The sequence below is a fragment of the Elgaria multicarinata genome, chromosome 9 (assembly GCF_023053635.1).
Source record: "Elgaria multicarinata webbii isolate HBS135686 ecotype San Diego chromosome 9, rElgMul1.1.pri, whole genome shotgun sequence".
NCBI lineage: Eukaryota > Metazoa > Chordata > Lepidosauria > Squamata > Anguidae > Elgaria > Elgaria multicarinata.
Window position 1 is genome coordinate 23,076,406 of NC_086179.1, and position 18,108 is coordinate 23,094,513.

General features: G+C 43.3%; 1 protein-coding gene across 1 annotated transcript in view; it reads right to left on the reverse strand.

Annotated features, from left to right (window-relative positions):
* Positions 1-18,108, reverse strand: part of PKP2 (plakophilin 2) — a 60,381-nt gene that overhangs the window by 28,393 nt on the left and 13,880 nt on the right. The window contains exons 2-4 of the mRNA XM_063134963.1: positions 14,402-14,514; positions 10,288-10,967; positions 3,633-3,768 (exon numbers count right to left, since the gene is read on the reverse strand). Of these exons, the coding sequence (XP_062991033.1) occupies positions 3,633-3,768; positions 10,288-10,967; positions 14,402-14,514 (929 nt within the window). The remainder of the gene's footprint in view (positions 1-3,632; positions 3,769-10,287; positions 10,968-14,401; positions 14,515-18,108) is intronic.

The window sequence follows — 18,108 nt, forward strand, 5'->3', positions numbered from 1 at the left end:
AAGAGTTTTATTATTAAAGCCAATGCATTTCAGAATGAAGATTCCTTCATCAGGGGCAATCTTTCAAACCCAAATTCTAGAAACAGGCTAAGCTAGATTCTAAAGATGGCAGCTATTTCTCTTACACTATCAGGGCCAGTTTAGAAACATTGGGACTGGAAAGAAGGGAGAACTGTTGACCTTCCAGTAAGGATGGGGAAGCATTAATTTATTTTGAATGTTAATGCAAGCCGGCCTAATTCTCACTTCCTGAACTAAAACATGATATGGAACACAATTATCTTTCAGTTCTCACACTTCTCTGAATTTTGTAATGCAGTTCTAGGATTAAGCCATGCATACTTTAAGGGAAACTGTACGAAATGCACGTCTTCAGGAAAAGAATGTATAAAAGAGCATAAATAAGTGAAACGTTTGTAAAAAAAAAAAAAAGCATATTTTAATGAAAACTGCATTAATGGATATGAATTGTCATAAGGAAACATTTGCTATCTATTACTGAACCATGACAGAATGAACATTTGCTTAATTTTTTTTATTTTTATAGAGGTGACAGATTCATCCATCCCTACCTTCTAGCTTTTACGTTTTCATGGCAAAGAGTTACTACCCGATCTACAAATGCCATTGGATAAAGACACCATCTGAACTATTCCAGCTATAGGGATAAATAATGAGAGGTAGACTTTCCGAGTTATTGTTAATGCTTTCCTCCTTAGTATTTGTGGTGGTATGATTACTCTGTAACAGTGATGTGAATATTGTACCATAAATCTGCACCTTTAACCTATATCGATTTTTGCTGTGTGGTTTTATCCTGGTTGTGCTTTTTATATTGTGTATTGTATTTGTGTTTTTAGATTGTTGGTTGTTTTTATGCTTTTCATGTTTTTAATTTTTGCGAACCGCCCAGAGAGCTTCGGCTATTGGGCGGTATAAAAATGTAATAAATAAATAAAATAAAATACTATTGGTAAAAAGTAGGGATGAGAATTGGATTTGGCCAAAACCTGGAGCCTGAGCTGAATCAAGCCCCTCTGGAACTGGAAATGGTCTTTCCCAAGGCAAAGTGGGCTTCTCCCTGAAGTCACCAGAACCATCTCTGGACCCTGCATGAGGCTTTGTTTGCAATTTGGGATCCAGAAATCCAAACTACGTGTCTCCAAAAATAATGTATTAAAAAGTAGTAGGGAGGAGCAGGATTGAGAGACTGAGGCCATAGCTAGACCTAAGGTTTATCCCAGGATCATCCTGGGTTTGTTCCTGCCTGAGTGCTGGATGCCCTGTGTGGCACTTAAATGAACAGGTGTGACCCCCCCAGAACAATCCTGGGATAAACCTTAGGTCTAGCTACGGCCTTAGAGTTCCAAATTTAACCCTGGGGCATGTTTTACTAGTGACTACCCAATCACTGTGCTTTGGGGGAAGGCAGAGTGAGACCCTGAGATGGCCATTCTTTCAATGCCACCAGGCTGCACTATGAAAAAAGCCTCAAACTGGTTTTCAAGAAGCATAACTCTTTAGCCTCTGCACCTATCCTTTTGAAGTTTTTCAGGTTTCTTGCCTGGAGATATCTCTACGATGTGTGCTGATATTACATGTAACCCTTGGGGGCAAAAGGGTTGCGTACCCCTGATTAAGTGAACTCCAGTGTGTATGTTGGGTTCAAGCTATGTTGGGTTAACATGACCTTTTCTTGGACACAAGTAAGAATAATAGTCTGCACACAGAAGACTGTTTTCAGATTAGGACAAATCGTGTCCTGAGCAAAGGTGCTGATAATAATAAAGAAAGGAGAGACAAGGATTTGTTTTTGAGAGCTTGTTTTGGGAATGCTCAACGTTTTACTATGATCAGCATTTCACTCCTCTTGATCAACAACGTAATCAGTACAGATATGGAGGTGGCTGATGCTGGTAAGAGGTGGTTCATACCATAGATATCTGACACTTCTGCCTAAATTATTGTAAGCCCTTATGTAAACAGCTTCAAAACTCACTTTAACACCTACTGGTATACTAAATATAGAAATGGAACAACTGATACAGAGTTGTGTGGGCTGGAAATGTCTCAAAGATCGGTGAGGTGAGGTGAGGACAGGTTTATTGGTAAAGGAACACCAGACCTGGCTAGGCCTCCTCTCCTAGTATGGTAGGAAGCTGGTTAGATGAGCAGTTTTAGCAACATTCGTTCCCAAGAGCTTACTTCATCGGATACACATTTTGTGCATCAGGTCAATATAAGTAGTTCCCTATAAAAGCTCCTGGCTCAATAGAGGCCTTTAAGATACTACTGGTCTTGTTCGTAGGGACTCAGCCCCTCTTGACAGAGCAAAATGCTGAAGTTTTGCACTGTGATGGGCCCACGTTTGGTCAGACTGATGTCGTTTTAGGTTCACCTGAACATAAGCGAGATGGCATCCTATCCTGCTTTGAGTTCTATGATGTTGACTTCATATAAAACAGTGGTCTTCAACTGGTCCAGTCTAAAGACCCACCTTGGACTCACAACCTGCAACATGGACCCACTTTCACAATTGCCCAACATGGCGGCCACAGCTTCGCCATGACCCATCTGGATTTTTCCCATGAACCACTTTGGGGTTGTGACCCACTGGTTGAAGACCACTGATGTAGAATAACTGTCTTCTTTTCATAGCAGTGACTGATAACTGACTGTAATTATTTCCAAACATGAATGTCCTAAGTCTACATTGTTAGCCAAGAGTTTACATGGTTATAAAGATAGTGAATGGACTGTAGCCTAAATTAGTCCTCTGCGGGCATTTGTTTTCAAATAGGTGAAGGGCCTCTATAGAACATGCTGGCTAGCCCCAACCCTGGCTAGCTCCATCCTCATTGTACATGCCAGCCACGCCCCCTGTGATCAGTGTCAGCGTGAAGGGAACCTACAAGTGTATGGATTTATGCATGTAGAGTTCCCTCCACAGGCATGGGAACCCTGATCAACCAGTTTCCCCATCCCCATGGAGGGAGACTTACACATGTACACTCATATGCATGTACGCCCTCTTCAGACTGACGTTGGTCTCACATCACCCAGGGTGTTCAGCCTATGTGTGTGTTGATGTCTAGAGGATTAGGCTAATCAACACATTCTAGAGAGCCCCTTTAAAGGTTTAGTAGCACATGGGCTATCGAGTCTGGCCTAATTTGAAATGTTACCCTCTGTCTTCAAGCCCTGGATAGGCTGCACTAGACATTTAAGAAGTAAGACCATGCAAATATGTTGACTTCAGGTCAAACCTTATGCTCAGATCAGCCGGAAATTAAACTGGTACTGAGAGGAGAACCTAATTCATTCATTCTTACATTTATATCCCAACTTTTTTTTTCTTACAAAGAACCCAAGATGGTTTACATCTAATTTTATCTTCACAACAATCTTGTGAGGAAGGTTTGGCTGAGAGTCAGTGATGGGCCTAAAGTCACCATGTGGGCTTCATGGCGGAGTGGGGATTAGAACCTGGATCTTCTGAGTCCCAGTCCAACACCCAGCCCTAGTGTGTCTCAGCCCCATTATTCTGCCTAACCAGTACTCCAAATGCAAATACTTCACATGCAACAGTATGTTCCGAAAGTCCCTCAAGAAATAAGAAAATGGCTACTTACTCTCCTTCTGGCTTCAGCTCTCTGGAAGCTCTCGTGCTGTATAAAAACAATTGCTGCGAGGACGAGAGGGGACAAGGCGTTTTCTGTCTGTAATATATTTACCGCACGCTCCAGAGTCATCTCCCCTGTTGGATTCCTGTGTGATTAAACATGAAAACTTAGTTAGCCCAGGAGCACCGCTGGAATTGATGGCTCTGCTTCAACAGACTGCGAATAATATCCTGGTTAAAAACAAGAAAGGATCTGTGGCAGCTTCAAAGATGAACCAGATTACTATGGCATAAGCTCTTGTGTGGACCAGAGCTTGCATTGCCAGATGCATTAAGTGTGAAGGCCACGAAAAGCAAGAGGTACGGAAGGTCTGTGACATGAAAGCTCAAATGTATACAATTGTATACAGTGACCAGGCATACAGCAGCAACTGGTGAGAACCATCTTTCTAGCTTTGGTATGCACACCATGTGTGGCTATGCAGTGCACAGCATGGTTTTGCCTGGACACAGTATGGCCAACTCAGGCCTGCCTTGCAGCCTGTCTCTTTCAGTGTTATGCTACTGCCTGTCGCCTGGCTCAGTAAGTTAGAAGCAAAATGCTGTAAAAATAAACAAAACAACTGAAAGCATAGGCTGGGAGTAACAGAATGGCATCTCATACTCCAGACTTAATTTGTAGCATAGATGCCAAAGGGGGGGAAAAGGTATTGAGCAAGGGGTTGGACTCGATGTCCTTATAGGCCCCTTCCATTTCTATTATTCTATGATTAGACCCATTATATGTAACAACCACACTGTCATGCCCCCACTGGAGGAGTCCTCCTCAGAGGAAGAGCTAGAGCACCCCAGATCAGGGGCTGGCATCAGATCCACAGGAGCCAGAGCCCTCAGGGCAGAGGGCTGCAGGGCCATCCCTGTCAGGAGAAAGGAACTCTTGTCTCTGCAGCCCAGGATGTCTTCGCCTCAAGCAACAGGCCGGTAGGGTTCCTTTGTGAAGAAGTGCTTGCCTCCAGAAAAGGTCTCCGCAGGAGAAAGTGACTCCTCATGAGTAAAGATCTGGAAAGGGAAGCTTGCAGCTGAGCTCTGAGAGTAGCCCAGCAAGCCATCCATCCAGTCTCAATGCTGTGTACCTTGCTTCCTGATTTGTGTCCTATGATTGATGCTCTGTTTCCTCATCTTCTGGACTGTGCATTGTACCTGACTGATTTACAATGTTTGACCTCCTGCTTGTTTTCTGGACCACTCCTGTTTCCTGATCCTCTTTGACTGCCTGCCTGCGTTCTGACTTCTTCCTAGATTTAGAGCACCTCTGTTGTAGCCTAAGCCCGTTGGATAACCACCTGTAGGCTTGAATGTTTGCTGATTCCACTGCAGTTAGAGTTTACTACAGTCACAGCAGGACACACACATGAGGATGACTCCTTTTTGCAGGTACTATTTGTTTGAGCAAGCATTACTTGGAAGCTTTGATGAGGAGGGAGGCTAGGAAGGAATAGTTCTCACACCCTTATTATCCCAGTAGAACATCTCTTAAAGAGCCAGCCCTACTAGGAGACAGAGTGAGGCGGCTGCCTCTCTCCAGCTGTTCCTCCTGAGCCTGTTGTTAGTGACAAACCCGATATTCAGGCAATCACACCTAGTGGAGCTCTGAGTTATGGTTTTCTTTACTTCTGTGTAAGCACGTGTGACCTCAACTTGGATTGGAAACACAGTGCTCTAGAAGGGGGCTGTTAAACCTTCCCCTCAACTGTTTTTCCCCCTTAAATCACCCCGGAGGGGGGTTAAGAATATGAAAAATGCCCCCATAGATTCCAATTGAGATTTTTCTTCTTTTAATGCCCCCCCCCCCCCCCAAATCCCTTTCAGGGGCAAAATGGGTGGGTGGAAGATGTAAACCTCCCATAGGGTGACCATATGAAAAGGAGGACAAGGCTCCTGAATCATGTTAAACAGTTGCATAGAAAAGGGAATGTCAGCAGGTGTCATTTGTATGCATGTCGCACCTGGTGAAATTTCCTCTTCATGACAACAGTTAAAGCTGCAGGAGCTATACTGCAGCTATACTGTGACCAGATTTAAAAGAGGGCAGGGCACCTGCAACTTTAACTATTGTGATGAAGAGGAAATTTCACCAGGTTCTCCAGGTAGTAGAATGGCTCAGGTAGTAAAATGTCTTAGGCCTGCCCTGTTCATGGTTTAATAAGATGAAGAAGATAATCTGTGCACTGAACTGAATGTTGACTGACAGGACAGACAAACTGCTCTCTCTCTCTCCTTCTGCCAGAAATTCTTAATTAACATCCTGAGGCCTGTAATGGCCATGGTCATGCAAAGATACAGCAAGCTATCATCTTTCTAACGTTTAAATATGAATCAATGAAACAACATTCACATTTCTGCTGAATGCCTTGCATTTATTCTAAGGCAAGATCTACACTAGTGCTTTAAACCGGTTTATAACAGTAGTGACAATTGTTGGGGCCCAGGACACACGCCATACACAGTTTTCAAACCGTTTTCAAAGTGTCATATCCTGCTTGGTGTAGTTCTGGCCTAAGTCAAGTCCATTTCCTCCATTTGATTCTTAGCTCTGAATTAAAATCTTTAACGGCGTAATCCTATGCATGTTTAGACAGAAAAATGTTCTACAGCTCCCAGCATTCCCCAGCCAGCACAGCTGGGAGTTGCAGGACTTTTTTTTCTGTCTAAACTTGCATAGGAGTACGCTTTGAAAGAATCTGATATTAAAGCGACTCATGCTTGTTTTCCACAAATGCTTGTTTATTCATCACTACTACAGTACATTTAACTCTGCTCCCAGGCTTTCATGGCGGCATGCTTGCGGTTTCTGTTTTTATCCTCACGGCAACCCTGTGCGTTGGTTAGGCTCAGTAGTGCAGCTACAGCTGGACCCTGGGGCCAAAGTGCAGGGCCCTGCAGCCCGAGGGAGGGGGGTGGGTGGCCAAAGGGCCACCCAGAGACCAATAGATGATGAGGGCAGCTGACGCAAACTCCATTTTATTCCTGTAGCCATGATGGTGTTAAGACTAGGTGAGTTTAAGAAGCAAAACTCCAAATGCTCAGAGTTATTAATATCTCTCTTTTCTCACTCATGGAGGTTTTTCTAGATGGACATGATGGGCTTTGCCAACTGTTGGCAAACAGTTTTGTCATTATTATTCTAAAATATATAGAACGTAGAAGCAGTTGTAAAAAATGGAATGGCGGTTTGGGAGCAAAGGGAAATATGTTAGTTGTATGTAGTGGAGGCAGGTGGCTCTAATGTCAGTGGGGAACTGTATCCACTCTGTGTTTCAGTCAGAAAGCTAAAGAGCTACCCAAGATTAGGGTGACCATATGAAAAAGAGGACAGGGCTCCTGTATCTTTAACAGTTGATGAAGAGGGGATTGCACCAGGTGCATGCATATGACACCTGCTGAAATTCCCTTTTCTATGCAACTGTTAAAGATACAGGAGCCCTGTCCTCCTTTTCATATGGTCACCCTACCCAAGGTGCTTCACCCCACCGGCACTGGAGCCACCAGCCCCCAATGGTTGTTTGCTGCACAGCTAGAGTAATACACTTGGACATCTAAAGCACCCCAACCCCCGGAGATACCAGTAATTCCGGGGTCTAAAATTGCATAGCTGTATCACTGGTTAGGCCAGAGGTGAGGAATCTCAGGCCCAGGGGTCAAATCTCTTCGAGTCCCAATCCAGCTCTGCAGTGTTTCTTAGATGGCCACGGCTCTGGTCCCCCCCCCCACCGGACCACTTATCGTTTGGTGACTTCCTGGCTTTTGTGCAGTTGTCCCCCCCGCCCCCAATCCAGAAGGTTCATATGCCTCTCCTAAGGCTTCATTACTGGCAATGGCAGCTTTAGGCTAAAATATGCTGGTATTTTTGGATTTGTCCATTCTGCCTTTGTCCCCACCCACCACTAGAATGCAGCCTCAAGAGATTCTCCAAAATTGAATTTCGCCCTTGGGGTAAATGAGATTCCCCCGCCCTGGGTTAGGCTGAGAAACAGCAACTGGCCCATGGTTTCCATAGGTTCAAATGGCACGTAACGTTCTCCACTAACAACCCCCAGGCTCTCTTGTTTAACCTCTTAACTGTCTTCAGTGCAATGAAGGAGATTACACTACAACGCTAGGTAACTTTTTTTTCCATTTTTGGATGTCCCTCTGGTCCATTATTTATTGTCTGGTCTGTAGTAGGAAAGAGAAATGGGTCCCAAATGATCAGGACTGTCACACAGTTAAAGAATTCTCTCTCAATTAGTCTGTCCAATTAAGTATACGTAAACAATTGTTCTGAAGGAAATAGCTTTAGATCCTTGTTTTTAGATGACATGCTAAAAGAGGAATTCCCTCTTGTGTTCTAAAGAGGGGAGAATACTTCTTCTTATACTAAAAATAGTATTAGTAACTTGTATTAAAATAACATTTAAGGGGAAAACATATAAAATTCAACTCATAAAAATGTTTTAATATTTCTTTTCATCTGACTAGTGATCAAAATATTGCAGCCTTACTATTTATGCCCCCATTCTCTCTTTTCATCTCTACAGTTTTTCCTAAGATTTCCTAGAAAAGACGTGTAAAAAAAATAAAAATAAATAAAAATAAAAAGAACTCTGTTTCAAACAAGCAAACTCTTTTGAGCAATACCCATTTTCTCCAATACTTCTTGAGTGGGGTTAAACAAAAAAACCCAAAATGTCAGCTGTTCATATCTATACTGAGCTACCTGGAATCTACCCAGCTTCAGACAATATCAGGATAATTCAGCTGTTATATTCAATCCAGTGGTTACCATAGTCAGAAGTCGTTCATTTTACAGGACTTGCTCTGACCTGATTATCTTGAAGATCCCCCCCCTCCACTTTCTGTCCTCCTGACATTGTATACCTTCACAGCTGCAGACTTAATTCCTGGCTATGCAAAATCATGCCGTTAAACTCAACGGAATGGAGCAGGAATTCCAGAAATGAACAAACAAGAGATCATTGTGAAAAACAATACGGCTAAATAGCAAGGAAATTAAAAGCAAAATTCTGCCTTTTGGAAGATAGTACACTGCAACAGCACAACCCTAGGCATATCTATTCAGATGTGAACCCCATTTAATTCAATGGGGCTTACTCAGAAAATGTGTATAGGACTGCAATTTACCTACATGTACAGTAAGTTCCACATCACCATATAAGGGTTAAAATCGAGTAAGTTCCATACTTGCAGAATGTAATAAGAGACTAGCTGATCCAAATGCTTACCTAAATTGTTAAGTATTGTGAGGATGAGACCTTCTGGGAAGTTATACAGCCACACTTGGTTGTTTATAGAAGCAACATGCTAAGTAGTGATGGTTGGTGTTTCCCAAAAGTCTGGTGTTTCCAGTCGCACGTTCCTTTTTCTACACCCACCCAAAAGTTCCTCCTACCTGCTCCATTCTACATCTTTTTGTGAAACTCCTTCCTATCACCTATGATTGCTAAAGGAAAGAGGCAGTATATCTCTGAATAATAGATACAAACAACAAGGGAACACAGCCACTCTCATGGACTGCTTAGAAACTTGCTAGAGGCATTTCTGGTGTCCACTGTCGGAATCACAATACTGTATGGAAACCAGCGATTTGAGCAAGGCTACAAACTGAATACAACTTGGAGGTGGGGTCTGCCCCAAACCCAGGTACCACTCTTTTGCCCTAATATCTCTTGCAATTCCTTGGTCATCCTGTCTTCTCTGTCTCTCTCCTCCACCTGGTCCTCCCAGTCGCAATTTGGCAGGTTTGCAGAGGCAAATCGAAAAACAAATGCACCAAACAGTGCTGCATACATTTCTTTCTAAAGTTATGCTACATGGAGGCTGGCGTGAGGCCAGCGGTCACAATCCCACTCATATGTAAGTGCATAGTAAGAAAAGTTATTAATTGTTCTTTGGCCTAATAAATGGATCACCCAAAAATGGCTTTGAAAAAGATTTGGACAAATTCATGGTGTGCAGCGGGATATAAAATGTATTAAACAAAATAAAAGCTGTTATCATATACAGCCATGTTTTAAGTTCATGCTTCATCACAGCAATGAGCATATAATGAGAAGCACATTCTTACACATTGACAGTAATGAAATGCAGTTAAAAATAAGGATGTCCATCACATGGAAAACTAGTTCTTTTATGACTCGACAGAGTTCTGCTGCATGTACTACTCACTTTCCATTTGCAAGCTGAGCTGCGGGCTCTTCCCCAAACTCTGGGAATTTTTTGTGCACTTTTCATCACAGTTTCTGAAATTTGTGCAAATTTTGGAGCAACTGGTGCAAATTACGGCTGAATTTCCACAAAATCCACCAAATTTGACTGTGATTTGCATCAATTGCTCAGAAATGTGTGCTAATTGCTTAGAAATTTGCGGCAATTGCTCAGAGCTTTGCACAAAATGCTCAGAAATTTCTACAAATTACATTGCTTGTGGGGGGAGCGCAAAATGCCCAGGAAAATCTACCAACAGGCCCAACTTGCTGCAGACCAAGTCAGGCACCACAGTGGGAACTGGAACAAAGTCGGGGGGGGGGGAGAGGGGAAACCTAGGAAAACTCATCAAACTCCACCTCCCAAATGGATTTCTCTGACATCCCTAGTTAAAAACATACCCGAGCTGAGATGCGGTGGTGACGACCTTTTCTTGTGCTATGGAACCGTTTCCCGCTGCGGCTGCCATAGCGGCTGTCACTGCCATCTTCTTCCTCCCCGCTTCCGCTGTAGTGCTGCTGATCGAAGCCGGCTGAGAGGCCTCCCTTGTGCCCTGTGACGTGAAGGTAGTTTGATGCCAGCTGGACCTCAGAGACTGAGGTCCAATTTGAGAAGCAATGGGAGTTCTGACCTGTCCCGTGGCAGAACCAGAATTCAGGTAACCCCCTTTCTCAATGAGGTTCGTCATGCTTCTACTGTTCCTAATGCGCGCATAGATGGGCGCTCCTGGGCTGGTAGGGACACTGTCAACCACAGTTTCATTAGTAGGCCCCATGTAGAACTGCCTTTGCATACTGTACCCTCTACTTGCAGCATGGCGGCCTGACGAGCCAACAATCTCGGAGCGTGCATATCTTGGGGGCATGATGCAGGTTCTCTGGCTTCCGCTGGACCGCATAGCCAGCCCCCTGTTGTAATGGACGTCATTTTGGAAGAAAGCTAGCTTGTCAGGGCTGCCATCAGGAGAAACCTCTAATCTCTTCAAGGGCTGCCTTTTAAATGTTTCTTCCATTGTCCTGTACGAGTCATACGGCAGGATTCTAGGCCCCCAGCCATTTTCATAACAAGCCTGGGAGCCTGTCTGTTAAAAAACACACAAACAAAAGAAACAGGAAGAACATTGTGAGAAGGCAGTGATGTTGGATGATGCCAGCTGGACCTATAGGTTTCAGTGGAATTCCCCCCCCCCCCCCGGCCAAACACCATTTTTGAAATGCATTTCTTAAACAAATCATTGTACTGAATGGATACAATAAAAAACAAATTTGAGCTACTGGAATGGATGTCATGCTAGCCAAATCTAAAACCAGTTGTTATTAACTTTTGTCTAATGACTAATCCAAGAAAGCACCATCTATCTATGTGCATGGTTCTTCAGATGTGTTAAAATCAGTACGTTAACAATTTTCAGTCAAATATTTTATTGCAACTACTTTCACATATTTACATAACATGCCACATTTTAAATAGTTGTGTTTACTTAATATGTCAAATAAACATTCTAGGTCACATCTCTCTCTATTTAGGGCGGTGGAAAGTGTTCTGATTCAATCTCTTCCAGAAATTCATATCACTGTGATGAAGTGGATGTTTAAATAATCTATCCCCAGACAAGAGTATACAAACTAGAATAGTATACAAATAAACAAAGCAGCCTTCTGAAACGATGGCTGAAAGTGGATTCCCCATTCCCCTAAAATTAAGAAAGGATCTTGTTGGGAAGCAAGTTTCATTATTTTGGGGGCCTGTGTGGAAAAGGCTCTGCTCCTTTCCCCCAGAAAGTTTATCTCCTCTAATGAGTGAGCAATATGCAGTACTTCTTCAGAAGTTTTTTAATAGGCAGAGGAGATCTTATGGAGACAGACAGAATGAGAGCGAGAGACGAGAAATAAGGGGCTTGAATTGTGTCTGGGAGCTCAAAAGGAGCACAGTTGACCCAATACTGGTTGAACATGTTCCCATCTCCTCAAGGCAGGTAGCACCTTGGACCATTTCCAAGGGTAGCTCCACAAAGAGCACCAGTTGAGCTGGTTTGTGTGTCTGCTTATATTAGCTGCAGGCATCTCCTAGGTATCTGAATACCCTGAACAGGAGAGACAGGTCTGTGTAGCCCCTGCATACCAAGTCCGGCTCCACAGCTATCACTATTTCCAACTATTTCCTGGGATTTGTGTCATATTTTCATTTTATCATCACAACAACCCTGTGAGGTAGGGAAGGATGAGGAAGAAGATGTTGGCTGCCCAAGATTATCCAGTGCATTCCATGGGTGAATAGGGATCTGAAGTCCAACACTCTAATGCAGTTCCCTCTTTCCTGAGCTATTCATCATTCTCTGCATTGGCAGCTCCTGGCACAAGTATCTCATCTGGCCAATGGTTGGCCATGATGTGATTAGTTGTGAAAGCCATTCTCATGTGGTCAGGTTACCCACTTTTCAAGTTGCTTCCACTTGCCAAGGTATTTCAATTGCCTTAAACAAATTTGAAAACGTTGCCTTGGTATTTCCTCATAGGCTTGTATTACGTTCCCATTCTACCTTCTTTCCAGAGTAGCTACTTATTGTTGTAATCTAGCATGAAAACTACATGAAGTAGTCTTTAATTCTGTAGTAAGAGAACACTGTGAGCTCTGTTAGGCAGGTGCAATGGACAGTGGAGAAAGGAAGAAGGCAAAGCAAGTAATTAGATAAATTCAGACATTGTAATTAAAAGCTGGGGCGTACTTAACTTAATCCAAACAAGATGGCTTCAGACTACAGGCTCCATAATGTGTCTGACAAATATAAACAAAGGCAGAATTCCTCTTGGCTCATGTACAATCAAAAGCTCTAGTGTCTGAAAGAAGGATTAGATTCCTTCCTCTTGGTACAGATGTTGTATGTAAGAGCAGTTAGCTCTTTTAAACATTTCTGTTTCTGCTCCAAACTGGGAGAGTAAAACAGTGATTCCCTTTTTAAAATTATTTTTCTTGTCATTACAACAAATATTCCTTTCTGTCCTATATAATCACAATATCTATTCCAATATAAAGGAAATGCACACCCCCTGCACCCTATAAACGAATCAGGCAACTAACAGTGCAATCCAATACCTGTTTACTTCAAAGAAGTTCTCCCTAAGTTCAATGGGGCCTGCTTCCAGATATGTGTGTATAGAACTGCAGCTTAAGGGAGCAATCCTTTGCCCTCATCCCGCTGACAGTATCTGGGGGAAGGGGCACAGCATAGTTTGGTTTCCTGTCTTGAAGGTAGGAGACAGGGCTCCAACCTTGGAGACAGGAAACCGCACTCCCTGCCTCCTCCCTCTCCCAGTCGGTACGGAGAGAACTGCGTTAGCTACCTCTCCGTGCTCAGAAAATGAAGTGCAGAGATGGGAAAGAGGATCATACCTGGTGAGGGGAGGAGACCCAGGTGACTGTGCTATGGCCTATCCTATGTCATCCCGTCCACAGGATGTAGTGATGGCCACCAATTTGGATGGCTTTAAAAGGGAGTTGGATAAATTCCTGGAGGCAAAGGCTATCAACGGCTACTAGCCCTGATGGTTGTGTGCTATCTCCAGTATTCGAGGAAGTAAGCTTGTGTACACCAGTTGCTGGGGAACATGGGTGGGAGGGTGCTGTTGCACCATGTCCTGCTTGTTCATCCCTAGCCGATGGCTGGTTGGTCACTGTGTGATCAGAGTGCTGGACTTGACAGACCCTTGGTCTGATCCAGCATGGCTCTTCTTATGTTCTCCCCAGCCTCCTTCCCTCCCCCTCCAAAGTACTGCTGCAAGATGGGCGAAATCTCCTGTCTAGCAGAAATGCAGGGCAGCTGGAGCATGGAGGCAAAGATCACCTCCACTGTCCTCCCACCCTCCATTGTATACTCACATAGGATTGTACCCTAAGCCAATTTCAGTCTGGATCCAATCCAATGAATCTTATCTGTAAATGATTACTTTGTTTTATGGGATCATAACCACATTAAGTGCAGCCTTTATGCCTAAAACCTGAGAAAAATTCAGCAGGTATTCTCAAAACTTAAAATGGAAGCCAGCTAAATATAATCAAGCCATTATTTGTTGCAGCAAAGCACTTCTGAGGGTGCCACATGCTATTGAGGTTAGTATGAAGAACACTTGCAGTAGAGCATTTAGTGCTGCATCCCCCGCTCCCTGAAATGCTATAGCAATTGATATTAGACAGGCCCCCACAGTTCTGATATTTAGATGTCTTCTTAAAACTCATCTCTTTACACAGGCTTTTCCTGACGTGTGATCCAGCCAGCTATGGGTTGTAGCACACATTAGAGTGGGCAGTTTTATTGCTGATTAATTTTTACGGTGTTTTTATTGTTATATTTACTGTTGTTTTGATACCATTGTATTTTATATTCACTGCTTTGATACCCCTACAGAAGGTTGCATATAAATTTGAATAATAAATAAAAATAATACATCTGAATTCATATATAGATCCATATTCATACAGTATTCATATAACATGTACATCTCCATTAGTATTCCTTACCTGATGAGAATTGTAATATGAAGTTCTAAAAAAAGGTCTTGAAGCAAAGTCTGTTTCAACTGCATCTAGATTATACACATATTCTGGAACACTGGTGGTCCGATGCAGACTACCTGTACAAAGGCATGAGAAATAGATTTATAGCACACCATATACCCTAGTTCAACTAACATAAAACTAGCCAGTTTAGGACCAGCATTACGACTATCTCATGTTGGCTCAAGCTCCACAAAGCCAGGAAACTGGAAGCTAAGGTTGATACCTTAATAGACGTGCCCCATGATCAGTAATTACATTGCACGATTTGTGCTTTCTTAGAGCTTACCCTCCACGCACCTACACTTTTCCTTGGTTGTTCTGGTCTTGTCTTGCCTTACAAAGCATCTTAGCCTTACTGTATTGCAAGAGGAATCCTCCTGTCAGTTGACCCACACCTGTTTGTTGCTTACATCAGTAGCTGGAAGGATGGATTAAACCAGACTTCACAAACTTGCTGCCCTCCAGATGAGTTAGATTGCAACACAGTACGACTGAGATGCTTCATAAGGCAAGACACAATCAGTGGGTCATCTTTGCTGGTCCCATACATTCCATCTTCCCCATCCGGATTTGGGAAGGGAAGACCAAGGAAATGTGTGGGGGCATGGAGCATAAGTTCTAAGCCAGCACAGTTTTTGTCATCACACATCATTAAAGATCATGGGGCAAAGTGAAGGTATCACCCTTGGCTTCTAGTTACTGGATCTGTTTGAAATTTTACAAAATTGTAGACAAGTTTTGGTAGATCATGGATGCTGGGTTTCAAGTTATTAGCTGAACAGGTGTCAATTTCATAAGAAATAGAACGTTGAAGATGTCACCAGATGTCACTGTTTTATTGAGTTGAATGGAGACCGCAGAGATTGGAAGTATTCAATCCAAACCACGTGGAATTGAGCCGATTGTGATCCCAGAAAGAAAACGGAAGCAGAAAGCAGCAGTTGTGTTTTTTTAAAACTCTGAGTTTGCCCCCCCCAAACCCTGGGTCCATCTAGCCTAGCATTGTTGACACTGACTGGCAGCAGCAGCTCTCCTTTAATATAGCATAGGTGCCAAATTATAATAGCCATGTAGCCAAAACACACACCAAGGTAAAGGTACTAGCATGCTCAAGGGAACCCAGGGATGTAGAAAACATCTTTGGGGGGATTTAAGAGTTAACCTAGGCCCCAAAGGAGCCTACCTGATTTTTTTAACTGGTGGTGTCAAGGATGGAAAAAAGTGCTCTATCGCTGATATATGTGGCTCCTAAACTTCCCATAAAGAACTCAGAACAACACTGGGCCTGTTCAGACAACATGCTAAACCATGGTTAAGGCCTCTAATCCTTTTGCAGCAAGTGGTTAGTGAGCATGGTTAAACTGTAGTTATGTAGCCACCACGGTTAGGAAAAATGCCATTCACACAACATGGTTAGCTCAAAATGCTGAACCATCATGGCTTAGTGTGTTGTCTGAACAGGGCCATTGTGTCCTTGCTCAGCCTCACCCAATTATGTGAGTTAGGTGAGGAGAACTTCTTGCGCATTACTTTGAAATCAAGTCTCTCTGCTCGTGTCTTCCTCTCAATTTTCCCTATGGGTTTGTATCCAATTGTTAGTCTAGCTTAAGTCCCATTCACTTCAGTGGGTCTAAACTAGAGCAGATCTATTGAAGTGAATGGGACTTAAGTTAGACTGACCCTGGATACAACCCCCAATTGCACTTCAAGCCTTGTGCCGATATTATGCTTTTGCTGGATACTCAGTTTCCAGCAAAGGTGTAATATCTCTCAAAATACAGTACAATGCACTGAGTTCAGAAGTGTTTCCCACACTTGTGATAGCTGAGGAAATTGACTTCCTCCCTCCCTCTCCATGATTTAAAATGGGAGGGCTAGCGCGTTTTTTATTTTTATTTTTTAAAAAGGGAACAAACTCCAACCACATGCAAGGCACTTTTGCATAATGAAAAGCAAGGCGTAGAAGTTCGTGGTATGAATTCTTGAATATTTTAAAAAATTGTTAGAAATAGAATCTTGAGAACCAGAAGGTGTTCAGAATTAGGCCTGAACAAGAAATATTAATGCTTTATCTTTTGTTCACTAGGTCAGTAATAATTACAGCAGTAACACTGAGAATAGTTAGCTAGCTGCACGACTGCAAATCCTAGAGATAGCCTGGAGGAGTTCCACCTAGACAGGTGTTAAGCGTAAGCAAGATCCTACTTGCCACAGGTGATTTTTTTTAAGTTGAAGAAATTGTTCACGCAGGAGTACAATTGCTCACTCTTGTATCGCTGGCATAATTGCATCGATAAACGACAGCTTATGTTTCCTTTACCATTCCGTTGATTCTCCCCTCCCTGTTTCCCATGGTTTGGAATCTTTCAGTTACAAACCAGAGCAAACAGTAATCTTCCCTCCCCAAAGAGGCACCCAGACTGCTTTAAAGGCCACCAGCAAATTCTGTAGATTAGAGAAGACATATGGCAGGACTAGGGGTTAATGAAACTCCCTGTCCATACCTGGAAGGTTAAGTAATCCTACGGAGAATGGAAGAGGGGAAAGAGCACATGTTATCTCCAAGGTTCTTAGAAGGTCAAGTTGTTTGAGCTGTTGTTGTCCTGTCTCCTTGGTTACAATCTGATTTCTGTCCTAATTTTTTTGAAAATAATTCTCCCAGTCTGTGTATATCTTACCATAAGGTCCACAGCAATCAAGCCTGTTGATTAAAATGGATTATTTGCCTATGCGCAATAATGGTTGCCAAACTCTTTGAGATCGCTGCACTTGCCCTAGATCAGGAGTGGAAACTTATGGCCCTCCAAATGTTTTGCCCTACAACTCCCAGAATCCTTCACTATTGGCTATATTGGCTAGGGATGATGGGAGTTATAGTCCAAAACACTCAGAGGATCACAAATGGCCCACCACTGCAGATGGTGCTAAATATAAAGAAGTGGTGAAAGAGGTTATTTGGTCAAAACCTTGAGAGAGTCTTCTCCAATACGCTGCCTTCCAGATGATGTTTTGGACTACAGTTCCCATCAACCCCAGCCACCATGGCCAATGGATGAGGAGGATGGAGTTGTACTCTAAAACATCTCAAGGACGCTAGGTTGGGAAGGCTGTCCTAAGACCTAGCCAAGAATGTTGTGGTATTTCCCACACTGGAAAAGCTGGAAATGTCCATTTTGAGGCAACTGGCTATCTAGTCCAGTGGCCTATGAGGCAACGCATGTTGAATATACAGTTATTATTCCCACCAACAGGAGGAGGCCCCATGCCTGGACTGGTTGCTGGCCACAGTCTCTCTGCAACTGATGAGGAGGGCCTGTTTCCTGTGCTACAGCTCCTGCCAACCCCATACATCTATCTTCTCACAGGCTTGTAATGACTTGTGCAGACAGCTGATGTCATTGGTCCAATAGCAGTGGAGGCAAAGAATGCAAAACTGCTACCATACAAATTGGGCTGCCACTCATCCTTGGCATGCCACTCCTAGTTGGCATTTTGTGGCATATTGTAGCATTTGGACTTGGTGAGTCTGTTTTAGAGTTAATCAGTGCTGGTCCCATAATTTTTGAGGGCCCTTGGGCAAGACACCCTCAATACCCCCTTCCTCAGTGGGTCTACCTTCTCACCACCTTTCTTACTGGCTGCTATTGCTTCTCCTCCTCCCCCTCCCT